At 45.6% G+C, this 26,809-nt stretch overlaps 9 protein-coding genes and 2 non-coding genes across 11 annotated transcripts; 9 read left to right on the top strand and 2 right to left on the bottom strand.

Annotated features, from left to right (window-relative positions):
* Positions 1-972: 972 nt before the first annotated feature.
* PSV08DRAFT_370615 (cytochrome P450) lies at positions 973-2,912 on the top strand (the record flags this gene model as incomplete). The annotated part of the gene is made up of 7 exons (XM_014225793.2): positions 973-1,266; positions 1,318-1,597; positions 1,665-1,765; positions 1,819-1,961; positions 2,025-2,377; positions 2,441-2,631; positions 2,688-2,912. 7 exons carry the CDS (start codon positions 973-975, stop codon positions 2,910-2,912), a joined length of 1,587 nt encoding a protein of 528 aa, XP_014081268.2.
* Positions 2,913-4,245: 1,333 nt separating this feature from the next.
* Positions 4,246-5,681, top strand: PSV08DRAFT_179131 (isoprenoid synthase domain-containing protein; the record flags this gene model as incomplete). The annotated part of the gene is made up of 4 exons (XM_014225792.1): positions 4,246-4,290; positions 4,354-4,814; positions 4,921-5,202; positions 5,261-5,681. 4 exons carry the CDS (start codon positions 4,246-4,248, stop codon positions 5,679-5,681), a joined length of 1,209 nt encoding a protein of 402 aa, XP_014081267.1.
* A 237-nt stretch (positions 5,682-5,918) lies between these two features.
* Positions 5,919-7,059, top strand: PSV08DRAFT_370613 (uncharacterized protein; the record flags this gene model as incomplete). The annotated part of the gene is made up of 2 exons (XM_014225791.1): positions 5,919-5,967; positions 6,050-7,059. The coding sequence occupies 2 exons, from the start codon at positions 5,919-5,921 to the stop codon at positions 7,057-7,059; spliced, it is 1,059 nt and encodes a 352-aa protein (XP_014081266.1).
* Positions 7,060-8,711: 1,652 nt separating this feature from the next.
* PSV08DRAFT_221861 (heterokaryon incompatibility protein-domain-containing protein) lies at positions 8,712-10,617 on the top strand (the record flags this gene model as incomplete). Its single annotated transcript, XM_014225790.1, has 3 exons — positions 8,712-9,266; positions 9,393-10,412; positions 10,453-10,617. The coding sequence occupies 3 exons, from the start codon at positions 8,712-8,714 to the stop codon at positions 10,615-10,617; spliced, it is 1,740 nt and encodes a 579-aa protein (XP_014081265.1).
* Positions 10,618-12,569: 1,952 nt separating this feature from the next.
* On the top strand, positions 12,570-12,655 carry PSV08DRAFT_t34. The gene has a single exon. It is a non-coding gene; the product is annotated as a tRNA-Asp (tRNA).
* Positions 12,656-13,262: 607 nt separating this feature from the next.
* PSV08DRAFT_201122 (uncharacterized protein) lies at positions 13,263-14,459 on the top strand. The gene is made up of 2 exons (XM_014225789.2): positions 13,263-13,531; positions 13,578-14,459. Exons 1-2 carry the CDS (start codon positions 13,350-13,352, stop codon positions 14,395-14,397), a joined length of 1,002 nt encoding a protein of 333 aa, XP_014081264.1. The 5' UTR covers positions 13,263-13,349; the 3' UTR covers positions 14,398-14,459.
* Positions 14,460-15,866: 1,407 nt separating this feature from the next.
* PSV08DRAFT_t26 lies at positions 15,867-15,953 on the bottom strand. Its single transcript has one exon. It is a non-coding gene; the product is annotated as a tRNA-OTHER (tRNA).
* PSV08DRAFT_246743 (uncharacterized protein) lies at positions 15,933-17,027 on the bottom strand (the record flags this gene model as incomplete). Its single annotated transcript, XM_066092339.1, has 1 exon — positions 15,933-17,027. The coding sequence occupies one exon, from the start codon at positions 17,025-17,027 to the stop codon at positions 15,933-15,935; it is 1,095 nt and encodes a 364-aa protein (XP_065949188.1).
* A 792-nt stretch (positions 17,028-17,819) lies between these two features.
* On the top strand, positions 17,820-18,955 carry PSV08DRAFT_178527 (putative cyclase-domain-containing protein; the record flags this gene model as incomplete). The annotated part of the gene is made up of 3 exons (XM_014225787.1): positions 17,820-18,031; positions 18,079-18,704; positions 18,780-18,955. 3 exons carry the CDS (start codon positions 17,820-17,822, stop codon positions 18,953-18,955), a joined length of 1,014 nt encoding a protein of 337 aa, XP_014081262.1.
* A 1,405-nt stretch (positions 18,956-20,360) lies between these two features.
* Positions 20,361-20,939, top strand: PSV08DRAFT_179218 (ankyrin repeat-containing domain protein; the record flags this gene model as incomplete). The annotated part of the gene is made up of 1 exon (XM_014225786.2): positions 20,361-20,939. A coding segment is annotated over one exon (579 nt), but the record flags the coding sequence as incomplete, so codon positions are not given.
* An 84-nt stretch (positions 20,940-21,023) lies between these two features.
* On the top strand, positions 21,024-21,982 carry PSV08DRAFT_160270 (uncharacterized protein; the record flags this gene model as incomplete). Its single annotated transcript, XM_066091837.1, has 2 exons — positions 21,024-21,758; positions 21,815-21,982. Coding segments are annotated over 2 exons (903 nt in total), but the record flags the coding sequence as incomplete, so codon positions are not given.
* Between the last annotated feature and the right edge of the window lie 4,827 nt (positions 21,983-26,809).

Raw genomic sequence — 26,809 nt, 5'->3', positions numbered from 1 at the left:
CTAACGGCTGGTTGAGCTAGCATGGCTGTTGGGCCACAAAAGTGGACCCTGCATCTTACCGAGGTGTCAAGTGTCTCGGTTTGTATCTTTTCGATCATCCGCGGGATTTTGATGAGCTTAATCAATATAAGCCGCGCGGAGGCCAGGGTGGTGCCTAAGGTGATTAGTTCCCGCGGACACAACTACTACTACCGTGCGTAGCTAACGAATCCTTGGCGTTTCGTCGGATGGGAAAGCCACTACCAGACTTGACATAGTATCTCCAGATAATCTCGGCTACACTAGGTACATGGCTGCGTATCATTCGTATGTAGGATGTTCCAGAAGAGTGATAAGAGACAGCTAATGGCTGATCACTAAGCCATGGCATCCCTGTCTATCAGTTTCAAACAGTAGTTCCAACAGCCTCGTATGCGCCTCTAGACTAGATATCCTTGCCGTATTATGCGACTTGTCGTTTTCTTAATCACAAAAACCTTAACAGCCTGAATATAGCTATGCGTATCATTGTTAGGACCCCAATTTCTTGTTCTGGGTTAGGTCAAATATTTACTACCGAAGCTTACCCCCACACACATGCACGTTACACATGTGCTTCCAGAGTTCAGCATATCGCAAGACACCTACCAGACAGGGATTTCTGTTACGTTTAATTATGACCTTTGCTACATGAATGAAAACTAGCTACCCATGTGTGCGAGAGAAGGCAAAAGTGGCAAAGGTTACGGTACTCCTGTTTTACAGCTTCGGTCCGTATTCTTGTCGTGCGCGAGCTGTGAGGCTCTCAGAAAGGCAGGTACATGAAATCCTGTAGTCATGAGGCGTCGTAAGGGAGCAAACGCTGTGGGGAAATAATCTGCTATGAGAAAATATAGCCTTATTGCTGACACCTGCAGTCCTTCAGATAAGGGAACGCAAGCCCGGAATTTCTTACTCCTCAAGCATCTCATTCTCACCTCCATTATTGCAAACATGAATCAATCCAACCAATCCACTCTGTTCACTCAGTCAACTCATTCGGCCTTCTATGAGGGCAGGATTTCCAGCTCACTCTCTCTCATGGTTGGACTTGTCATCCTCTCTATCACTTCTGCATACCTCTACTTCGCCATCAGTGACTTCTTGCAGACTTTCTTGAAGCGTCCCACACACTTCTTGCCTTTCAAGTTCATCCAGCGTATCAACCCCACCAAAGTCGATGTCCCTCTCGTGGAAATAAAGGAAGAAGGCAACTTTCGTGAGCTACTGGCACGCGGATCTAAGCAGGTATTGAAGGTCTTATCCAAACCATAAAGATTCCTTAATAATGCATCATAGTATCCCGATAGGCCCTACAAGTTCCAGCACCACCCAGGCGAGATTGTAATCCTACCATTCAAGTACATGGATGCGATCAAGAACGCACCAGAGGGTAAATTGAGCTTTCAACAGGGTTCTTTCGATATGCTCATGGGCGAACATACGGGTATTACAGGACATGACTTGGAGATGGCAACATTGATCCGAAGGGATGTGGGACGCTTGTTGGATCGTGTGTATACGATTGTGGATGATGAAGCAATGGACGCCTTAAAGGACGAGATTGGCCCTTGTGAAGGTAATTTCTTAATTTCCTCAAAATCTTTTGAGCCTTCAGTAGAATGACATGACTAACCTGAAAACAGACTGGACGGAAGTAACGCTGCTCCCCAAGACTGTACGCATGATTGTCAAGGTTTCTCAACGTGTCTTCGTTGGTGAACCACTCTGCCGTGATGAGCGTTGGGTAAGTCCAAGCACTTCTGAATCTCATCCTCAACACTCACTAATATCCCCCAGCTTGAAACTATTCTGAACTGCACTGCTGCCTCCTTTGGAAGTGTCACCAAACTCTGGACATACAACTGGATGACTCGACCATTTGTTGCTTGGCGCGATCCTGGTCTTCGCTCAATCCGCAAATACAAAGAAGAAGCCCGCGAGTACGTAAAAATCCTATTTCACTGTTTTCAACAGTGCTGTTTTTACTAACCCTTTGCCACTAGACTTATCCGACCTGTTCTGGATCAGCGTCTCAAGGATTTGCAAGACCCCGACTTCAAGGCGCCCCCCGATCTGATCCAGCTTGTCATTGACGGGTTCAAAAATGGCAAAGGCCGAAATCTTGAGACTCAAGTTGCTACCCAAATTGGAACTGGTCGAGCCGCCCTCTTCACCACTGGGGTCACCGTCTTTCACCTTATCTACGATCTTGCGACTCATCCAGAATACATCCAGCCCTTGCGCGAAGAGGTCATCAACTTGGGCGATGTACCGATGAACAGGGTCAATGTGGCCAAGCTGGTCAAATTGGACAGTTTCATCCGAGAGTGTCAGCGGTGGAGCAAGTTCATGCTGAGTAAGTCTTTACCGCTTTTAGATCACTTGGCCCATCTAACAGTCAACTAACTAAACAATCTAGTTGGAACAATGAGGAAGGTCATACAGCCACTGACATTGCCTGACGGTACCGTGCTGCCGGTCGGCACGTTGCTGGCCGTTGATACGCAAAACGCGGTTTTCAATAACTCCACACTTGAAGATCCACATAAATTTGATGGGTTCAGGTTTGAAAAGTTGCGCACGCAAGAAGGCAATGCGATGAAGTACCAGGTACGTCTCTGATTTTATTCGATTACTGAGTTTTTTTTGCTGACAGCCATGTCTAGGCGGTTACCACTGGAGCTGACCATCTTGTTTTTGGTTATGGCTCACAGGCATGTCCGGGCCGCTTCTTCGCTATACACGAAGCGAAAGTGGCACTTGCACGGGTTCTTCTCAACTATGACTTCAAGTTGAAGGAGAAGCTTGCGGACAGCCCAATGGCAAGAGTAGTCGGAGTGTTGACGACTGCTGATCCCTCTGTGAAGTTCTTGTTCAAGAGCAGAGAATAGGTTATTACGTTTCTTCAATATCTGTTCTATCAGAAGACAGTCAAGATAGGAAATCCGGTACTATAGTTGTCGCTTAGCAGCCAAGCACATGCGTCGTTGACACTGAGATGCATTCTAAGAAATCGTTATCATACATTAAACAAGGGTTCACAATCACTCCATCACGCTAGTCCCGAAAGAATCCCACAATATCTGAGCGGCTAAGCTTTGTGCCAAGTGCAATGAGCTTATCTTGAACTTAACCAGAACAACTGTTGGAATAAGGGTCAATGTACCAACTCGACGCCACAAACCTCTTGCATACGTTGAATATACTGAAAAGGGCCAATGTTGCAGAATTAGGCGTCCATAGAAACTTACTAGCTGAGGAACGTAGCTTGACAGTGCAGATCCGAGGAGCCTGTTAGCTGCAGCTCTGACAGACCGGGGAATCTCTGTCTGACAAATTTACATAATCTTCTGATCCATCGTTTCTTTCCAGCTGACGCTGTACATGTTATCGTTCAGCCTAAATCGAATAAGTGCCTCGGGATCAACCCCACGAGAGTGTACTTGACTGCATCGGTCACATGCATGCGCTATTCATGTCCCCATCGTTCGGTGCAACCGAGTCTCACTATTCCCTGTCCCAAATACTATGTCTATATGGAACCAAGAAAACATGGTCCCCCAGGTTAAATACTATGATTCGAATTTTCTGCGGGATTTACGGGATGTGGTACCCCCACAGCTCTTGATGAGTTCGGCATATTGTCGGCAACCTTGTCATGTATCAATATGACCCTTGGACAACCAACATGCACTAATGTTGTAAATATTTGTGGATGCATCTTTTGAAATGTTGCATGTATTACTTAGATGTCGCTTATGTTAGACCCGATTTCTCCGTCAGTTGCCGTATACGTGTCTCTGTACCTAGCTCTAGTTGGGTATTCAACCGGGGAGCTTGGTATATTGCCATTGAGGAGATAGTGTACTCGAACCGTGTAAAGATAGTACCTGCCATATTGAGGAATTCGTCCCTAGCTCTGCAAATACCGGTCAGCAACGCATACTCTAACTTTTAACATGAATTTGAAACCATAGACCCACTGCAAGGTGATACTCTAGACGGCTAGGTTACAGAGAATCGCCTCACTTCTCGGTTGCGATTCTTGGACCAGTTCCGTAATATCGATTTTGTATCCGAGATCTTTCAGCTGATTCAAGCCATCAAGTCTGGGACATCCTATCATAGGTGTATCAGCAAAGTCAAGATTAACATATATAAGAAAGCTCAGTAACAGCTACTGGTTACAAACTTCATTCAATACACCCAAACTCCGCCTTCACAATGAATTCATTCTTCAACCTCGTTATCTATGTCCTCGAGCAACTTGTCAAAGCCAAGAAGGGTGGCAAAATAGACAACCTTCTTCTTCCTCTTGCTTTCAATCCAAAGTTACTCGTAGCCCCAAGGGATCATGTATACGCAGCTGCAGTTGGCTATGCTTACGATCCGGTGCCAAACATACCCCAGTACATTCGTCCTAAGTATGCCTCATTTCCTCAACATGCATCTATGCCAAATGCACACATCCAAAACAACACCATTCGGCTGCGACCGCAAGCAGCAGGGCTTCCATACCGATCGAGTTTTGATTATGTCCGGGCTGCCAAACACTGGAAGGCTAATCTGGAAGAGACCATCAAGGTCCTTGAGCTACTTGCTACCGACACTTCTACCGTTGATGTCGAAGTCGGAAACGGCATAACATTAGCCAAGCTCGCGAAAAAGGAGCTGCGTCCGGGCCTCGAAAACCGCATGGTGATTGCAACAAGCCACATGTTCCCAAGTGGAGACGAGCGGCGGATCCGGATTATAGCAACTTTGATGATCATGTACTTTGTTTTCGATGGTGAGTAGAGAATGCTTTTTCATATTCTCGGTCCATAAAGTTAACAAAACGCAGACAAAATAGAAGAAAGTGAAGGTTCAGCGGTAAGATTATCTATGGATAAAACCAAGTTTAGCGGAGATTGACAATTCACAGCTTTCGGATCTGAGAGACGATTTCTTCAGTCGATTTGATGGTCCCAGGGCTAGACGGTCAGAGAGAGCACCGAGTGCACTTCAGACTCATTTGGATGAAACAGTGGCTGGCATCTACGAAGAAGATGCTGCAGGGGGCAACGGAGGGCATGAGATGCTTGAAGCGCTGCGAGGTGCCTTCCGCTGCGTCCACCCAGAGGGCAACTTTCCCACAGTTGATAGCTATCTTGCATTTAGGAGATTGAACGTCGGGGCAAGGTAAGTAATTTCTTAGACCTTTCCAGTTTCATACACATTGAATACTGATTCTTTCTAGATTCGTGATTGCGGCGGCGAAGTTCACTATCAAGTCTAATGTTGACGTTTCAGACGCGCGCTTTGCCAGGTTCTTGAGTTTGATAGGAGATCACCTGGGCCTTGTCAATGACCTAGCATCGTACGAGAAAGAGGCGCGGGCACTGAGCACTGGAGAAACCAAGGATATGATCAACATAGTTGCTGTGATGCACAATTTGATGTCCCTCCCAAGCGCGAAAGCTGCTAAAGCGGCAGCTTTCTCTTACCTGTTGCAAGTGGAAACATGGATAATGGAGGAAATCGAGCAGCTAGCCGCGTGGGAGAAGCTAAAGGATGAAGAGTGGTGGTTTCTAGAGGCTGTGTTTCTTTCAGCGACTGGAAATACCTTTTTCTGTATGACTAGTTCGCGTTATGGTGGAGAAGCTGCAAAGATTAACTAGGAGGGATATCAGGCGTTTTGCAGGGTTGGTTGGTTCGGCTAAATAAATGTAGAATGTAAAGCGTACAGAGCCAGGATATGCTGCGGGACTTCTGCATGATCGTGTCCAAAAAGGTCCCATGCATTCCGAGGTTACATATAAAAGATACGGTCCCCCAACGGTAAAAGTCTATCAGCTCTCATCAATACAAATCGATACTTTTTCCCCCAAAATTTTTGTTCAATCAAACATACCTTCATGGCATTCTGTGCAATGGCAGCAACTAGCAAGTACATGCGTGCGATTGGTAGGGGACCCACACGCCATACTGCGAATCATTCTCGCCTGGACCCATTATTAGCTGAAGATGTGCTGATTATTTGCTCTAGATATACGTGGCGGCTCCGGTCCTGCCACTGCTCTCTTTATCGATAAAGAAGTACCAAGGCCCACACCAGGTCCTGATGAATGCCTTGTTCGAGTATATGCCTTTGGCCTCAACCGGGGCGACATCGTGCAGCGTCAAGGACTGTATCCAACACCGCCTACCGCACCCAAAACTCTTGGGCTAGAGTTCAGTGGCGTTGTTGTAAGTGTTGGCGAAGCGGCAGGAGAATGGTGGGGCGTGGATGCTGAGGTGTTTGGTCTTGTTTACGGAGGCGCATACGCGGAGTACGTCGTTGCGCATAAAAACTTGTTGATTGCGAAGCCCGCCAAATTGAGCTGGGCCATGGCGGGTGGTATATGTGAGTCCTGGTTCACAGCACTACAGGTCCTACACATGGTTGTTGGCAAAGAGCTTTCTTCAAAGCGGTCCATTCTCTGGAATGCTGGTGCATCGACAATCTCAATTTGCGGTATCCAAATATCACTTGCCATGGGTCTCAAAGTTTTCGCAACGACAAGACAAGACTCAAAGAAGGAATTTTGCATCAAAGAGTTGGGTTGCACGGGTGCGATCAATACGCGCAATATTCTGGAGCCAAAAGCATGGGTTGATGAAATCAGACGCATGAATGGGGGCGAGGGCATCGACGTCATAATCGATTTTATCGGCGGTTCTTGCTTTACCTCGCTACTCGACCTGGCTGCTCGTGATGGCAGAATCGTCAATCTCGGCCTGCTTGGTGGTGCAAAGACGGAGCCTATGGCAATTGATGTAAGCCCGTTTGTCATGAAAAGATTGCGCTATGAAGGAAGCACGTTGAGGAGTCGCGATGTCGAGTATCAAGCAAAAGTACGGGCACTGTTCGAGTCTATCGTGCTTCCGAAAATTTTGGACGGAAGTTTCAAACATCATGTTGAGGAACCGTTTAACTGGGAGGACACTGTAGCGGCTCACGAACTGATGGAAAGCAACAAGACAATGGGAAAGATTGTTTGTATCATCGACTGGTAATAGTTTATAAGATCAGTAGCTTACATAGCACAACCCAATGCAACTTAGTCACAAGATATGCATGGTCTCTAACGCTGCGATTATTCATCTACAATTACTTTTAGAATAGCTCCCTTCGAGTACCAGTTTACATCACGACTGTGAGCCTTGTAAAATATCTAGTACATAAGAATAAGTAACAAAGAAACAGGCGGGAGATCAACACTCTTTCTGTAAAAGACTAATACGGGGGCGCGCGATGTAAACATAGATCGAATGCTATGCATGAGATAGCTAACCCCCAGATTAAGATCTATGGAAATATGTTTACAGTCATGTGACACTTTCTCTGTCCACACATGAGGTGAAAGGCAGTCTAGTTACGCAGCTCGTGGTGGCTGTGCGATGGCTGCGTTGGTGCTGCGCACCATAGCTACCTCCAACACTGCAAAACGGCGTTGGACCTCTCAATCCGTTTACTAGGAATTTTGATATTCAATTTTAACTTATTCATTTTCCTCCCAAACAATGTCTACATAATTCATGAAATACATGCTATTTCTATTGTACAACTTGCCATATGCATTCCTTTGTTTAACCGATGTTCTTGTTTTGATGTTTCCCCTACAACCCCTCCAAGACATCCACAAGCAGTTGTACAAACCGCACCCCTATGTCATACCCTCGACCTGCACGCTCTCCAGTGACAGCACATGCAAGCCACAGACGCGGGCTTGCTAGCCATTTAATCAGCACGAGTAGCCGCTGTGGCGGGAGGATATCACAATCAGCCAAGAAAATACGCGCCATTAACTAACCTCAATTTTCTCCTTAGACACGCCAAGTCCTACACCCTTAACTACGTAGGGAGGACATGTCAAGTAAGACTCGCGTTTTTCTTCCAGCCCAAGTTGCCGACTCTCTCTGTTCATAAAGAATCTTTCTCAGCTCGAATTTAGCAGTATACCAAGCAGCTATTCCTGTTCTACCATAGACATTCATCCTGGACCCATCATTCCACTTTGTCATAGTGCTATACCATGCCTCTTTGCACCGAATGCGAAGCCCTCGTGTCACTCCTCCATGACCGCATGAACTCGAAACTCAAACCATACACACTCCACAAGAGCGTATCGCAGATCCTGAAATCCTCCCCTGAGTGCGATCTGTGCAATCTTGTAATCTCGGTAGAATTCAAGTGGCAGGATAATTTCGAGCCCCCGGTCGCCTCCCTTAGTTACTTCAACAATGAGAGAGCCATCCGTGCTTCGGAGGATTTAGGATTTATGACGAATACAGGTATGGAGAAGAAGGTGAAAGTTCAAATTTTAGTGGATGTATGTGAGAGGGTCAGCGAAGTGGTATTCGAATTCCAATGGCTGAGCCTGAAAGCCGAGATCCGACGTGGCAGAATCTGCCTCGCGGTTTGGAAAGACACACCCTGCGCCGACATCCCTCCAGAAACAGAATGCCCGCGCCACAAACCCAACTTCATCTCCGAACATATACTAGCGGACAAGCCTGTGGATAACCGGTTGGCACAGTTCCAAGCATGCGCATCGAGCGATGTTGCGTATCGAAAATACGGCGCCTTGGTCGACGACGAGTCAGAAGAGACACTGAATTATCTGAACGAGTGGCTGCGCGTTTGTGAATGCTCTCATGGAATCTGCATGCGTTCGCTTGCGGGAAAGAGGATTGATGGCCGGTTTTCAGAGTTCGATAGCTCATGTTTCCCGTGGGAAGACACCGATGCGCCGCTTCCACACCGTGTTCTCGCCATATACACTGATCATGCCAAATTGGTCGAAACAAAAGAGGGTCAGAAGGGGTGTTATGTTGCGTTGAGCCATTGCTGGGGGAACTCAGAGAACCAGCCACTCAAGACAACAAAGGAAAATTACGCTGAGCGTCTCGCGGGTATCCCACTAAAAGACTTACCGAAGACCTTCAGAGACGCTGTCAAGGTCACTAAACATATCCGCGTCAAGTATCTCTGGATCGATTCTCTTTGCATAATTCAAGATGACATTGAGGACTGGAAACAGGAAGCCGCGAATATGGGGGCTGTCTATGAGTACGCTCGCCTCACTATTGCGGCCACGGACGCTAGAGACAGTACGGAAGGCTGTTTTGTGACTGCACGACAAGACCTTGAAGACATACATGAGAGGATAAAGGCCCTCAGGGCGAAAATCATCACTGAAATGAGTGCCATAGTCGAAGAAGTAAATACAGACAAGCCGAGTTTCGTGCAAAGAACATCACCACCGAACTCATCTCGGATCACTGTTCAATCCATCGGCAGAAACAATGTACCGGTGACAATCCATTTCGCGGCAACGCCATGGCAGAACTACCACCCATATTACACTCGCCTGGGCTCACGCGCTTGGGCACGTCAAGAATGGTTTCTCTCTCGGCGCATGCTTTTCTTCACACACGGTGGCATATCATGGAAGTGCAGAGAATGTGAGTGGAACGAACGCGAGGTTTACTACGACATGCACGAGAAGCGGTCGTGGCCAGAGCTACTGCAACGGTATTCCGCCGACGATCTGACGTACGAGATGGACCGGTGTGTTGCATTGGAAGGTGTCGTCAGTCAGATGAAGACAACCATGAAGGGTTCCTACCATTTTGGAGTCTGGACGCATATGCCAGAGTTGCTACTGTGGGTGATGAGGGGGTCAGAGTACGATATCAAAGGTCCAGAGGCGCCATCTTGGAGCTTTGCAAGCAGGTGTGGACCGAAATTTTATTGGCAGACAATGGTGCAGTTTGGCTTTAGCCTGACCGCGGTAAATCATACAGAAGGCGGTATTCGGATCGATGAGACAGGAGTCTTGAATACCACCGTACCGATGGCATCGCTCGTAGCAACAGAAACGAGTCGAAACTGGATCGCCGCCCAGAACCATATTCCCTGGGAATGCTCTCTGGTTCCTGAATCCGTACTTCTGTACTTTGCGCATTCAACAAGCCGTCCTGTGCTCTTTCTCTTCGACCCTGGAAATCCTAACCGTGAGACTGCTATTGGCCTCGCGAGCTTAGACGATGCTGTAGTTCCTGACTGTGTGTCCACAACCAGTCGAGTGAAATGCATCCTCCTGTCTTCCTGCCAGCGACTCTGTGGTGCGTTCGACCGCACATCGGCACCTATCATGGAAGAACGAAGCCACATGGTCGTCCCTGATATTGACGGAAGTCTAATGTTGCCTTCGCGTCTTCCAAGCGCAATGCCGTCTTCTCAGTATTTAGAAAACCCAGTCTCGAAGTTTGAATTACCAGAGCAATTCGACGAGATGAAATTGACTGAGCTGATGAAGTATAACTTCATGTTTGACACGAGTAGGTTTGGAGAGGAAGCGAAGGTAAGCATGATATTCTTGGAGAGGGGTTGGAGAGAGAAAGGCAATGGAAATGCTAACTGACTTGTGGGCAGACTCCAAAATTGGATATCACGGGGGAAAGAGTATGTTGGATTATGCTTGTGAGCGAGGTGGAAGGAAAGCAGGGGTTTTGGAAGAGAATCGGAATGGGTATGTTGGGGGTGGCACCGGTAGACTTGGGTTTTGAGTACTTTGAGTTGAATTTGGTGTAATAGTTTGGTGGGTATAAACAATTGTCTGGCAAGGACCACTGTTGCTAGACACTCTCATGGATATTTTGCACTAGTGCTCGACAGTCATGTTCCTTGCCTGCTTCAAATCTTTTGCAAAAGGATGCCTTTTTATCCTGACGGCCGCAAATTTTTTAAGATTTGTTTGCACACTCGATTGTTTTATGAGGTATTGCGATTCCAGCGGTAGCACTTCGCCAGCTTGATTAAAGCACCTGTCCCTAATATGGAGATTGATATCGTTCATATTCATGTCCATGACGGCAATCGTAACGCATGATTTGAGCTAACACAAGCTTCAGAACACCCTGCCGAGGTCTCCACTATTGAGATCGCCCTTTTTCGCCGGATATTCCGCCCTCTACCGTGACCTGGACAATTGTACGTATCGATTACGTCTTCGGTCCTAATCCACACTGAACTAGGCTTCAAAACGCTCTGCAGTACTAAATACTGCGCAACCGCCCCGTTTGTTGAATCAGACAGCCTCATTCGCCGACGAGACTCTTGATCTTCCTTAACATCGAGGTTAAGCGCGGATATGCCACCCGCGACTACAGTCTAGTTTGTTGCGTAGATCGTTACCGAGTTTACAATACAAGGATATGAATCGTGAAGCCTCAGATGTCCTATGTTTACCATTAATATTGATGGCGATGATGAAATACTGCGTGTTGACGCTGCGAGCCCCTGACCAGTGCCCTGCGCTCGGCATGAAGAGGAATTTTGTTCAAGTTACACACAGCTGGGCTTCAAGTATGAACAGAAAATGTAAGCAACTACCCTTTATCAAGCAAGATGGCAGAAATATTGGAATAGAAGCCATCCATCAATGGAGCCGACTTGCAGCTGCGCACATGTTTAAATTTTCTATACACACTCAATACATTGGTATATCAGCGTAGAATGTTGCTGCCCAAGTTGCGCACATGTTATGGCATACAGTGCATCTAGTGTAGTAAATTCAGCAATATCATGATGCCATGATCTTTAATTATCGGCTTCCCTGTCACCTTGTCTCTAGTGCTTCAGGCTGAAATACTATAAGATCGCCACCAGAACTCTTTGCATATGGTAGCTTTTTTCCGTGGATAATCCAGCTTTTCCTCACAAGTTAACAGTGAGGTATTTAGTTAGCGAGGAAACACTACCTGAAGCATCGATTTGTAAAGCACTAGTGTATAGGGTGAAGGAATTCAGGGTTTCCTGCCGTCGCCTGTTCATTTCAGCTTGACGCAACACCAGGTGGAAAGAATATGCTCTGAATCAAGACTTTCTTGAGTGCGACACTGCAGCTCAGCTCACAATTAGCCGCTCAGGCTAGACGCAGTGGCTGTCCAGCTGAGACCCATTCAAGTCACATCCGGGTAGGTCTGGACAGAATATAACCAAAGTGATTGGCTCCTAATCACACGTTGATGCTATTGGTTCAACTTACGCAACGCTGTGGTTATGTCGATGAATTTGTCCAGGGTGCCTGGCTAGTATAGTAATGCAAAATGCAGGAAGTACGATTTTAATATGCTAAACCTGGAATTGCTTTTCTTTTCGCTCGCTAACGGTGCTCTGGTGAAGAATTCAAAGCTTGGGAGCGTTTCTGAGTTTAGATGAGCTAAAGGTGTCTTGCGCTGTAGCGACAGCCTGAGGTACTGACAGCGTCGTGAAAATTTGCATCGTACAGGAAGGTTTGAGCAAATGAGTGGAGACGTCAGCTTGTCTCAAGGATGCTGCCTTTTTTAGAGAAGTAATTGAAGTGGGGCTTCGCGACAAATAGCTTTTCGCGACGGAGGTGCGGAGATTACCCCTCAGTTGTCGCAACACAAGCGTTCGGCGGCCGTTGCAGTACCAAAAACATACCGAATATATCCCCATTACATCTTCATCCCTTCATCAAAGCAACAGAACTCCTTCTTCAGTAGTATAGTGGTCAGTATTTCCGCTTGTCAATCAATTGACAGCTCGCGGGAGACCGGGGTTCAATTCCCCGCTGGAGAGTTTGTTACTTTTTTGCATTTCTTGCATTTTTTGGATGGATGTGCAAATGTTAAAAAGCAGTTCAATTCCCCGCTGGAGAGCTTTTTTTTTGCAACTTAGGATAGATTTCCACGTATTATAAAGTAGTTCAATTCCTTATTAGAGCTTTTTTCTTTTTTATAACTTTAGACAGATTTCTAAATATTCAAAAGTAATTTAACTCCCCGCTGGAGAGCTTATCTTTTTGTTTTGGTTTGAACATTTTTTTGTTGCGTGGTGGTTCTGAATAACGTTCTTACAACAACATAGCCAGTCTTTACAAACTAGCCTAAATTGCTAGAAGGTCAGTGCTGATATTTGCGACAGTGGTGGGAAGCTTGGATAATGCTGTAGATTATCTTGGTGAGGAAGTAAACTCTTTGAAGAGCAGCTATAGTGATACTTTCAATAGAAGTAGTAATGCTGTGCTTTTTTATCTAGAATAAAGGGACAATAGCAGCCAGAAGATGGACGCGACTGCAGGATTTGGGAGCTGTGGCACTGCAATCTCAGTGGGACGCGGCTGCGAGGCTATGACCAATTATTGCGCATGCCTTGGCGCTGTCATCTCAGAGCTTTGTGCTTGTTCAGCCTGTTCTAATGTACAAAGATAACTCCAGCGCTTCCTAGGAAGACACATCTACCTGATCGCAATAGTGGGCGGTGTTGTTCTGTGATGGCTAGCGGTGCTCTACCCCATTCTCTTTACATCCATGGCACGTCTAGTACTACGAACGGCAGCCAGAGCTTTGCTAGTCTCAACCTCGGCACCATAAACCATGCTCCCATCAACAACAACAACAACAACAACAACAACAACAACAATAACAACGACGACGACGACAATATCTCTTGCAAGTATGTTTTATACTAAGATTCTGTGAGCATGCAAATTAATTAGTAGCCTAGCACTGAACGAGATTCTCCACGCTCTTCCGATCGCCAAAGATGCACCTTTTAACGCATACCAGCGGCAACGCGACCCAACCTGCTTGCCCAACACCCGCACAGACCTCCTCCGCGAGATAGACAACTTGGTAGACAGTGAAGAATCACCAGGCATCTTCTGGTTGAGCGGTCTAGCCGGCACTGACAAATCTACTATAGCGCAAACATTGGCTTTGCGATACCACGTGAAGAGTCGGCTTGCTGCGAGCTTTTTCTTCTCACGGGCAGACGAAGACGTAAGCCACGCAGGAAAGTTCATTACAAGTATTGCATTCTGGATCGCCAATAGTATACCAGGCTTAAAGCGTAAGGTCTGTGATGCGATAGGAAAACACAACAATATTGCGAGCCTATCTCTTGTCGATCAGTGGCAGGAGCTGGTACTTGTTCTACTGTCAAGCTGTGAGGACCAGGATTGCCGATCAAGCTATGTTATTGTTGTTGATGCACTTGATGAGTGCGACAGCCAAGACAACATTCAAATCATTCCGCGCTGTCTAGCTGCTGTACGTTCATTACAGAGTACTCCAGTACGCGCGCTTCTGACGAGCAGGCCTGAGGTTCCTATCCAGCACGGATTTAGCCAAGTGCGAAGAGACGAGCATCAGGACTTTGTGCTTCATGACATCGACCCAGCAATTATCGAGCACGACATCTCAGTATTCTCGAAACACAAACTTGAATCTACTGGAAATAATTATAGGCTCGGAGATGGGTGGCCAGCGGAAAGAGACATCAAAGGACTGTCTTTTGTACGTGAATTTCGCGATGCTTAGAAAAAGTGTCTGGCTCGGTGGGGGAATACGTTAAATATATAATTGTAGCACTACATATTTTACCTAAACATCTCGTAATAATATCGTTTTAGTAGTAGTTACAAGCTTTATTTTCTAATGGGTGCGCGTTTCGGTGGGGTGTTGCATTGGCTGACCTGTTGCTTGCACTGACCACATCCTGTAGGCCTTTTGGACCAAGATTTACGTTGAGCTGCACAGGGCGACGAGCGGAGCGAGGAGTGCGTGCGCACCTAGGGTGCCCTTATTGCAGTAGGACGAGTAGAGATTAGAAGTCCTTGGAGACTTCCAGATTGGCACCATTTTTCGATGCGCTCTACGTAGTCCTGGCTGCCAAATCCCCATGGCGCAGCTCGCGCAAGCTTTTGTTGAATCGCTGGATCTGTGATCCTCTTCCCAAAGTTGTTGAAATTTCCTGGAGTGCATGGTGAAACGGCAGCAAACCAGGTCGACATGCTGGCACACTCGTTCGCCCATTCTTCTTCTGCATCACGCGATGGCTCAATTGCGAACACATCAGTTTTCGTTGCTTTGCGCGCTGATTGCACGTAGTATGCCACGAGTCTTGCATGATTGTCCAAAAGGTAAGATGCATTGCCTGTCCTTATTCAGCATCCTATAACATTGCAAAATTGGTTGAACTTACAAGCAACGCCACTCTGGGAGAGTGCACTGAAGAAAAAGTTGGGAAAGTCGTGTGTGCAACATCCGTGAAAAGTGACTGGTCCTTTTTCATCCCATTTGTCGTTCATGTTAAGCCCGTTTCGCCCGAACACTTCCATGTTGCAATTCCGTGATGGTGTGTGTGCACCATCTGTAGCCCTGGCTCGAAAACCAGTGCTCAGTACAAGCAAATCAACCTCATGCTCAATACCATTAACAATTACGCCATGCTCTGTAATACTCTCCACACCAAATCCTGATGTCTCAATCAGCTCGACATTCGGTCGATTAAAGGATTGCAGGTACTCGTCGTGAAAAGTTGGCCGTTTGCAGTAGGTTGGATACCATGATTTCAGTTTCTCTGCCGTTGTTTTATCGTGAACGATATCATCGACACGTTCTCTTAATCTTTGTGCTCTTGGAAAGTCAATAGCATTAAGCTCAGCAATATGGGTTTCGACTGCTTCTGGATGGATTTTCCCTTTGCGAGCCGACCCTATTATTATTATTATTATTATTATTGTAGATTAACGTCCTTTCTCAGCCGGTAGGCTATATAAGACGTGCAGGTTGAGCCTGCAAGTATCTAAGTAGGCTAGATTTAATCTAGATACAAATTGAGTAGGTGGGGGAGGGGGTCATCTAAATCGAGGTGAGACTCGTAGCCTAGTAGTTTTAGTGAGTAGCTCTCTCAGGTCTTTCACTTTTAATGAGTCTTCCTCTCAGGTCGAATGGGTAGTTTTCAATGAGTCACTCTCTCATGTGGGTGGACCATACTAATATGGTTTCGAGGAGAGAAGGAATCGAACCTTCGAGCTCTGCTGACGTGAGACAGCAGAGGCTTTCCAGGCGCTTCACCACTGCGCCATCCCCCCGCGAGCCGACCCTATCACCGCGCTAAAACTTGGCATTTGGCACCAACCATCGCGGACCAGATCCACTTGAAGCGGCTCACCTCTTAGGAAGTGGTTAAAGTTATGGTTTCTTTCTCTTTGCCACCCCTTCTGAGCTGTAATTTGTTTCCATTCGTCGAGGTCAGTCTTCCGCTGGCCACGAACATCGCACGATGTCGGAGTGCGCTGGAACACGAGGAGATGCTTGGACCACTTTGCAAGTTCTGGCACAATTTGAACAGCTGTAGACCCTGTACCAATAATTCCAACTCTTTTGTCTCTCAACTTCTCCATCTCCTGCTCTGTAGGTGTACCGCCCGTGAGGTCATACCTCCATCTGGCCGAGTGAAATAGTGGGATTTTTGTGGTACTCAAGCCTTCAATATTCGGCACACGTGGCACGTTCAGCAGACCACCCGTAGTGATGACGAATCGAGAATTTACCCTCAATGATCGACCTGATTGTGTAGGGCCTCTGTTCTCATAAATCTGGGATGTCCAATAGCGTGCTTCATCGTTCCATCTCATCTCAGTCACACGAGATCGGAACAATGCTTTGTCCTGTAGATCAAAGTGACTTGCTAGCCGGTTGGCATGTTCCAGTAGCTCTGGACCATATGCATACTTGTGCTGTGGCATGTATCCTGTCTCCTCTAGGAGCGGCATATACATGTAGCTTTCTACATCGCACATAAGTCCAGGATATCTGTTCCAGTACCAAGTTCCCCCAAAGCCACCTGCGTTATCTACGATTCGAATGCCTTCAGCCGACATGCCAGCCTGAACCAGTCGTGCAGCAAACAGAAGACCACCGTATCCAGCTCCTAAGATGAGTACATCGTAAAAATCACCGTCGCGAACGGGAGAAGTAGAATTATTGAGTGCATCATGATCAACCCAGATGTCCTTGTTCAGATCGGACAGGTTCTCCGCCGTGTTCAGATTAAGGAATTGTTCCGCGGCATCAGGCCTGATTCTTTTTTCGCGTTCAGTTTGGTAACGATTTTCGATGGTGGGATCGGGGATGATTTGGGATCGCATTGTTCCACTCGTCATAGCGATTTAGATTTAGAATCAAGTACTTGTTGTCAAAAAGGTTGAGAGGATGCAGTTCAGTGAATCAAAAACAGTGCTATTTGTATGCTTCGATATATGACGAGTCATGCTTCGCCTCGGGTCGGACACGACTGAGTTCCGTTTGTTGTCTTGGAACCACGTACGGAGGTGCATCTCAAAAGTTTTCTCTGACGCTACGTAGTCTCGGCGCTTCGGCATACTTAACGTGCGCCACTAGTAAGCTGCACCAATGCTCACTAAGTCAATACTACGTGACAAACGGTCAGGCTACGCCTACCTACCAAAAAGGGAAGCACGAGAGTAATCTAAATTGATTATTCTAGTGCAATTTAATACTTATAGGCATGTAACTCTGTAACAGTTAATGACATGTAAGACAGCATTGCACTGAATACATCGTGACCAAGACGGACCCCGCGCCTCTCCCCAACCAGCTAGACAAGAGCAATAAAACTCAAGCTTGAACAACTGTACACCGGCAAAATAGTGCGAAGCACATACTGATAGACACAACGAAACACTACCCACATGCTCCCTAGACGATGTCGGCATCGGAACGGAAACAAAGCCTCCCGTGATTAGAGGCGAAACTTAGCCATATGCTGTTTAGGCCATGTCGCCGCCGGAACGGAAACAGAGTTCCCCGTGATCGGCATCGAACCTGTCACACCGCCAAACATAAATTCATCTGCCTTAATAGCCCCCTGAAAAATAATTAGCACCATATTTCTATTTAGTATGGAACGTGTTAACAGATTTTTGTATCCCTTGATGTTTGCCAATGGCTATTTGAATTCAACATTGCCATCTGTACCAGAGTTCGATGATTTGCCATCTTGTGCAGGTTTGCCGCAAGGTTGCGCATGGGGGGTTTTTGAGAAGTCTGAGGTGAAAGACATATATGGCACTTTGAATTTTCTTACACAAGATGTTATACTCAGTGCAAAACAAGAGATTACGGAAGGCATCTCCATTTCTTTAAAGTGAGTAAGCTCTGCGGATTTGCAGATACAATCTAATACTTGTGTAGCTGGAATTTAGACGGAATCAAGGCCCCACTTCCATACCGAAAAGATATGGGTAATACATTCATAAGTTTGAAAGACGCTGGTCTTTGTTCATTCGGTTGGGATCAGGAAATTAGCTTCAATACTCAGATTAGCAGTCACTGGGACAGCTATTGTCATTACCCACATCAGGGAACTGGTATCGCATACAATGGCGTTTCATGTACACGGGAACAACTTGAGGGTACTGTAACGAATTCTACAAGACTTCCGACTCTCGACCAGTGGCAATTTAGGGGGGGGGTTGTTGGCCGTGGAGTTCTGCTTGACTACGCCAGATACGTGGAGTCCAAAGGTATTCAAATATCCCCGTTCAAATACCACAGTATCACAGCACAGGTACTTGAAGAAGTTGCAAACTTCCAAGGTACAGAATTTCGTGCTGGAGATATACTTGTTGTAAGGACCGGATATATCGGTGCGCTCTCCAAACAGAACGCAACGGAACAAATTAATGCCGTAATGAGTATGGAATATATAGGACTAGAACCGAGTCGCAATATGGCTCGTTGGATCTGGAATCATCAATTTGCTGCAGTTGCTGCTGACAACCCAGCTGTAGAGGCGCTGGGTGCAAATAGTACTTCCAGTAACTCAGAATTTCCAGGCTTACGTGAGTACAAACCTAAGACATATTCCTCCTTTCACTAACAGTATCAACAAGCACTCCATCACTGGTTCTTAACTATGTTTGGAATGCCTATTGGAGAGTTGTGGGATCTCGACAAGCTGTCGGAACATTGCCATAAATCCGGAAAATATTCCTTCTTCCTAACTTCAATTCCTCTCAATGTTCCAAGCATGATTGCTGGTCCTCCAAACGCATTAGCTATACTGTGAATAGCATATTTCAAATGGATACTTGTGGTCAGCCCTAGTAGAGCTTCAACCTAGTTTTCACGCTTTTTCCCTCAAAAGCACACAGATGCCAAGAATTCTATTGTCAATCTCATCTGCTTGAATATGACTGGCGGGCTTCTAATCTTGCAACGAAAAATTCAATCTAACTGTAAATGGCTAATACTAACTTCCATTACAATCTGCCGGCATTCTATGTCACAACAAGTAGCTTATCTCTACAACGCTACATGGCACAAGTTGTGTGTGTGTGGAGGCGCGCTGAAATGAAGATCAGGCTCTTCTTCGGATAACAAAACCACATTTATTACAGAGATATTCTGAATAATCATAACTCTATCGCTTGACTTTTTTCCCTCTGTTTGCTATATAGCGTATTAGATTAATTATCCTAGAAAAGAATAGTAGGCCACACCCTAACCTACTAGAATTAGGTATTAAAAAAAATTTAACTTTATAGTTAAAGTATAAAATGAAAGGATTTAAGTAGACCTCTACAAGACTCTATTAAACTCTAAACAATAGGTTAATATTACTACTAAAGCCTCTTAAGAGATATATATTAAATATATAAATCTCTATTAGGTATAATAATTAAAATTTAGCTACGACGAAGGTAGTAGTACAGCAAACTATAGTTGCGATAAGATAATAAACTATAGTTATAATAAGAATATATTGCGTAAAGCGCTCCTATACCTATATATTCGCTATATCGCATTTTATTAAAGGCACGAATCCATTAGAACTCGATCTCCCGTTAATACAATGTCGAACTTCCTCTCGCGGCTCCCGTCGTTTTCGAGCCATTGCTTTCTATAATATAGTTGTCGCAGGATATCTACCTTAGCTTTGGGAGAAGCAAAAGGTAATAACTTTTGCTTTAACAACAGCCAAGTAAGGTCGTACTATATATCAGCCTGTAACGCAACTATTTCCATAGCGGGTTCCTTTGGGTGGTTACTCAATAGTGTTTTAATATAGGTCATAACGCTCGAGGATCTACAGACACATACAATTCCTCACATCCTAGATCTCAATAGTGCTGTCGCCCAACGCCGACGCCAGCTAAACATCTCGTCTGCATGGACACGATTCATATATAAAGAAATACACATGGAAAGGGAAGAAGGGTGCATAGAATTCGATAAGCTGCAAAAGTCAGCTGAAGTTGCTTTTCCCAGAAAGAGGGGTCAAGGGTCTAGAACGTAATCCACAGCTGAGACAAGGCTACATACAAGGCATTTCCATAATCTTTTATTAGCCAACAAGTAGTACACTACGTTGCCTAATTCCGAATCCTAAAACCACCTTCCTAACAGACTTACAGATCTTCACCTCTAAAAAAGGCGATAACGCTACCATTTCTTCAGGGCGCATCCTGAATATGACGGATGCCGATCTAAACACTATAGATAACAGCGGTCGGACACCACTATCATTGGCAGTTGAGGAGGGGGACGAGGTAGCTGTGAAGCTCTTCCTTGAGGAAGGCGATTCTGATCTCAATGCAAAGGACAACGATGGTCGAACGCTACTATTGCTGGTAGTAGCGAACTTCCATAAGACAGTCGTAGAGCTCTTACTAGAGAAAGATGGCGTTGATTCCAACATTCTAGAAAAAAAGGGGGGGACGCCACTTTCTTGGGGAGCTGGGAGCGGCTATCAGGAAGCGATGGAGCTTTTGCTGAAGGAAGAAGGTGTTGACCATGACTCCAAAGACAGCAACGGTCGGACACCACTTTCTTGGGCAGCTGGAAATGGGCGTTGGTACGGGGCCAAGCTTTTGCTTGAGAAAGACGCCAATCCAGACATTGCAGATAACAACGGTTGGACACCACTGTCGTGGGTAGTCAAGAATCAAAATGAATTAGTTATCGAGCTCTTACTTAAGAGAGGCGCGAATCTAAATGCCGCAGACAATGACGGTCGGACGCCGCTGTCGTGGTTAGTGGACAGGGGGTATCACAAGTTTCTTTTTGAGAAGAACTACATCAAGCCCGCTTTCTCTCTCACTGACACTCATTGGACTCCTGAATTTGCGACCTTGCTTAGCAGCGAGACTTGGGAACTCATACTCAAGCATGTACCCGAAGAGCTACGATGGGATATAGATTATACGGAACTGTACCAATCGCCGCCGTGTTGGACACTTACACCATCACCGTCTCTATCGCTAGACTCAATTCCTCTTACTATAGCTGGGGCCCCTGTGATCATTCCGGTTAGCTTCAGATACGATTTGAGACCTGCGTTGAGTTCTCCTCTTGACCCGCATCTAGAACTCATTTCGCCGAGCATCTCGCTCAAGAAAAAGGTGGTTGATGCAATCTTCAACACATACGACAATCCCATAGATTTCTACGTCCTCGCGAATGGCTGGCTACAGATCATTGTCGACGAAGGCTTTGACTCTACAGATACTTTATCTCACAAACCACAGACATTTGGCGGACCAAGAGTCAGTTACATCCAGCAAACAACTCGTCCTTGTGTCAGCCGGACAAGTATAAGCTTCAATGCAGAGGCAAATCAGTCATCTACTTCAACTACTACAATGCTATGCATAGGCGGTTTAATTAAAGCTCGAATTTCAGGCTCAAAGAGTAGCGCTGTGGACTTCGAGGGAAGAATAGGAGTCATGACAAAGTTTGAGGGCAGACTGTACGTCACTGTTTCCACTCATATGGGCACTGAAGCTTGGTTGTCGACGAAAAAAGTGGCCAATCTTGATGTTTCATGGAAAGATAACGTCAAACTGTACTCAGCAGGCGGTACTATAAAAGTGCGTGTTTCTTCTTTCACTGCTTTTGTTTCTTCGTGAATGCTTACTGTTCGCAGGACGCCCGTATAGCCCTCACTTTCGATCCTGAGACTGGCGTCTTTCCCATTGGCTTTCTACACGACACAAGTTTGGTTGAAGTTACAACATTACATGATCTCCAAGATACATTGAGATGCCCCTATCCTACCGATTGGTTGTCAGATGCCGAATGGAGTGAGCCCAAGCCTGGCAACTCTTCGAAACTTCATTTGCTAGGTAGTTCTGAGGAAATCGTGAAGAATATTCCCTTCGAGGAGTCTAAGAACATCGTACGTTTGTATAACTTGGATTTAAACAAAACTTCATTCTAATTCAATTTCGAAGATAATCGGTCGAGCTGTGATTAACACCCGCAAGAAGACCACCTGGATAGAGAAAGTCCTGAGTCCTTTCAAGGGATTGGAAGTCTCTACCACAAAGCCCGGGCCTGAAGATTGGACGGACTATGCGGAACAGCAATTTGTGTTCTCGAGGAGCGAGGCGATGGAAGCAAGTTTGCAAAGATAGCGGGGTTTACTTCGTTCGTGCAAGATAAATACTACCAAATCTCATTGGGTATGGGTGATGACTTGGTGAGAAAAAGACTCGAAAAAGGTGAACTTTCCTTTTACGGAGCATTTTGTGTTCCAGAAGCACTGGAAGAGCACTCAATTGTGCAGGAATGTTGATTTTCCTATATAATTAAGTGATTTAGTCTGAGAACGAAGAGCTAGTTATAGTATTGCTATCCTATGTATAAATTGTCACTATAACTAGATCTTATCATTTAAATAATCTAGCAACATAAGTAATTCCTAAAAAAACTTAAACTTCTATTAGAAACAAAATTATAGTTCTAAAACAGTTTTACGTTAGTTTGTTTATATATTCGCTGATAACCTAAATTAACTTATAAAAACGTCTAGAACTGTATTATATCTCGGCGATCTCTGAAAATTACCTAGAAGTTCTAAGGCTTGACCTTTTGAAGGTGCGAATCTAGAGCTAGAATTCTAGGCTATAGAAGTTTGAATTCTGCGTACTCCCATGCTTTAGTGTTTGAACCCCACTCCGTAGGCGTTTGCCTCATGACTGAGTTCGGTTTATCGTTATATGGAAATCGAGTCGTGTTATCGACCTTGAGATTTTTGCGTTTCTTGAGTTCACGTTGACACAGGCGATGTGACGAGCAACATAAGCACTAGCACCAGAAGCGTAGACCGATAAATGGTGCCAAGTACCTGTGAAGATGTGAGGGCTCTGTAGGATTGAACAGAAGACTATACGAGCATAAGATCTCTGGAACCAGAGCTGCAAATGGTTGGTTCTCATTTTTTTTATTTGAATTTTTCTCTAGCCAAAATTGTAGCACACATGGCAGTGAAAAAAGATCCAGGTAGAAGGTTTGCGCGTTCTTATATAGTAGTAAATGACGAGAAATGTTATCTGTCCAGCGAATACGAACGCCTGCAAGGGTAGCGAGCTTGAAGGCATTTAGATGGTGAGCTTTGATGGTTTCATCAAATGACTAATGCAGAATAAACGATGTTGAAGTTGTAGTAGGATCTGGTGGTGTTGAAGTTGCAGTAGGATCTGGAAAAGTGGGGCCTGAAGTATAGTTGCTGCTCTCTTCAGTGCGGTCTTCTGCCTCGTGTGGGAGTAAGCCACATCCGGAAATCAATTCGGAGAGAGCGCTCTAGAGACCAATGCTCTCTTCAAGGGCTGTTCTTTTCTAATTGCAGTAGGTTTACAGAATATGTCAGCATCTACGGGGTCCCGGGGTGTAATATCCGACCATGAGCGTCCAGATGCCAATGACGAGAAGCACATTGTCTTTGACATTATGCTCATTTATCGACTGGCTACGGAAATATGGATGGTTTCGCATCTGCAAAAAATTGTTTATGCATTCTTGGATGCTAGTCGGGCTCGCTGTCATAGTGCCAATTACTAGCGCCGTCTCTAGATCGCTGTCGCTATAAATCAACATCGTGTGACCAGAGCATCTAGCTACGTTACACGCCGCTGGATCATTTTTCTAATGATGAAACTCACCTGTGGAAAATTTTTATCACCCCAAGAAAAAAGTCGATGAAAGCGTCGAGAAATTCAGCCTCACGAGAGTGGATTGTCACATATTCTCTATACTTTCTAGGTAAAGAATCAACAAGACACCACACCAACTTCGAGTTTTCTAGAATAGGTGTAATATCAGTCAAATATATACAAATAAACCCTAAGAAATCGATTACAACCACTATTAAAACGTGCAGCCTACGCGCTGTAGAGCTAGAGGCCTTCAAAAGTAGACACGTTTGGACACGTCTCACTTCTGACAGAACACACAGACCACGCCGATTACTAAGCAAGATGCCGCCAGACAGCGATACTATCGACGTCGAGCTACCAAGGATAAGGCAGGAGATAGCAGAGCTAGAAGGACAGATCCAGAACGAGATAGAAATGGAAGCTACGCAGCCTGCTACCCCCACTCAAAATCTAGAAACCTCTAATATATTTGAAATACCTATTCTACCACCAAATAAAAGACAAGCAAACTTCTCACCAGAGAAGACTCGCACTCATAGACGTACTAGGAGCAACTTCTCTCCTTTTATAGGCTCGACACTAAGGAACCCTTTCTCTAGCCAGAATAGGACACCTAAGGCAACGACAGTAGAAGAGGCTCTTGAGATAGCTAGGAACCTAGTAATCCAAGCAGCTAATCTAGCTGAAAACAACCCTACCCAGCAGACTAGTCTACTAGACCTAGTAGAAGTCTTCAGAGACTATACTGAGACAGGTAGAGTTAGTAAGAAGAACTCAGCAATCCTAGGAGATCAGATCTCCTCTCTCTCAAATGTCTCAAAGGAGCTTAGAGACAAAGTTCGACGCCTTGAAAAGCCTATTCCTGCACAACCAAACCAGCAGGGTGATAGACAGACAGCTGCTCTTACGCAGCCTATATCGTACGCTGCCATTGCAGCTGCAAACAAGGAGCAACAGTGGACTACTATGCAGAAGAAGGCACCTCAAAAGGCTAAGCCTAGCCTAAAGGAGAGGCAGCTCGTCCTAGTCAACCAAGGAGGCCCTGCTGCCTTTGACGCCCTTAGGCTAAGAAATGCCTTCAACCAAGCCTTCACCTTGAAAGGAGGGGTGCAATCGCCCGTAGTCGCCTCAGTCACGCTATCCTCAAAAGGGAATAAGGTAGTCACTACCACGCCTGCTTTTACAGCCAACTACCTGCTGGAAAACCAGGGTATCTGGAAGGATCTAGTAGCCTTTAAGGTAGCGCAGCCAATTACCTCGTGGTTTAAAATAGTCGTCCATAGGCTACCTACTAACCACGGCCTAGAGGTAATCAAGGAGGAGATTGAGACCTTTAACAAAGGCCTTAAAGTAGTAGGCACTCCCTTCTGGCTCACTCCTGAGTCTAAGAGAGGGCAGCAAAGCTATGGCTCCGCCTGCGTCGCCTTTGCGACTGAAGAGGAGGCCCTCAAGGCTATAAGAGGAAAGCTCTATATCCTAGGAGAGAGCCTAAGAGCAGAGAAGCTACGAGTTATTAACAACTTAAAGCAGTGCTCTAAATGCCAAGGCTTTGGCCACCTTGAGGCTAGGTGCACTAGAGTAGCCTGTCAGATTTGTGGTGAGGCTCACCACACTAGTCTACACAGATGCAAGTCCTGCCCTACTAAAGGCAAAGCCTGCGTACACACTATATTTAAGTGTGTTAATTGTAGCAAACCTCACGCAGCTAATAGCCACGAATGTGATATCCTACAAGCTAGGATATCTAGGACTACCTCTTCTAACTAGAATGTTAAAAGTCCTACAAATAAATGTTAATAGGAATAGCCCTGCTACTGAGAGCGCCCTAGACCTAGCTATTAAAGTAGACGCCAGGATCGTCGCAGTACAGGAGCCCTGGTTACCTAAGGGATCCTCGTACGAAAACACTAGATCTACCGCTCACCAGGACTTTACTCAGATACTACCTACCCCTAAGGATACCTCCTTAAGGCCTAGAGTACTATTCTATATTAGAAAAGACCTAAAAGGAGAGGTTAATCCCTTTATTAGCGACGATAACGATTTCCTAGCTATCAAAGTACTAGCCTCTACTTCTAGCCTCTATATCTACAATATTTATAACGAAAAAAGCCTCCAAGAAGGGCTAAATAAGACGACAATTCAGAGGCGCCTCCTGCAGGAGATCCTACAGCCTCAGTCAATTATCCTAGGAGACTTCAACACCCACCATCCTAGGTGGAGCCTAGAGGAGCGCAGCCCTAGCACACAAGCAGAGGAACTAGTAGAGTGGATAGATACTCAAGATCTCACTCTACTAAATACTCCAGGGGCAGGCACTTTCTTGAGATCTCATATGCGGCAAGAAAGCGTATTAGACCTTACTTTTGCAACCAGCAATACAGCTGCTAGTATCCTGGACTGGCAGACTATACCTGAAGTAGGTTCTGACCACCACGCTATTCTATTTAGTATCTATACTACTAGCCAGCTACCTAGCCAGCCAGCCAGCCTGCCAAAACAGTATAATACGAAACGAACGGACTGGACGACTTTCAAGGAGACGCTAGGACAGGAGATCAAAGTCCTAGATCTAGAGAAGCGCCTATCAACACTACCTCCTTGCTCGAACTACACCTCAAGAAAGCTTATCCTAGGACAAAATATCCTACTAGAAACTAAGCTAGACGAGCTAGGAGAAGATCTTACGAGAGCTATACAGAAAGCGCTAGAAAAGTCAACTCCACTAGTCAACCAAAAGCCAAAGACGAAGCCCTGGTGGACTAGCGAGCTAGATAGCCATAAGCGAGACCTAAGTAGAGCCTATAGAGCCTACAAGAAGGAGGCAGCAAAGGAAAATAATAGCTCCCTCTACCAGTGGAAACGAGAGTATCTACGTACAAAAAATAGATACCTAAAAGCTATTCAACGAGCTAAACAGAGCCACTGGGAGGCTTTCCTCCAAAAAGACTCACCTAAGGAGATCTTTAAAGCGCTAGCATATA

The sequence above is a fragment of the Bipolaris maydis genome (assembly GCF_028858645.1).
Source record: "Bipolaris maydis strain C4 unplaced genomic scaffold PSV08scaffold_6, whole genome shotgun sequence".
Taxonomy (NCBI): domain Eukaryota; kingdom Fungi; phylum Ascomycota; class Dothideomycetes; order Pleosporales; family Pleosporaceae; genus Bipolaris; species Bipolaris maydis.
The sequence above is the reverse complement of the archived record's forward strand: the minus strand, read 5'-3'. Positions and strand labels throughout refer to the sequence as shown.

Coding starts and splice junctions, on each gene's coding strand:
- PSV08DRAFT_201122 (XM_014225789.2), top strand. CDS start 13,350: ATGGCTAGCGGTGCTCTACCCCATTCTCTTTACATCCATGGCACGTCT. Junction 13,532..13,577: donor GACGACAATATCTCTTGCAA/GTATGTTTTATA, acceptor ATTAATTAGTAG/CCTAGCACTGAACGAGATTC.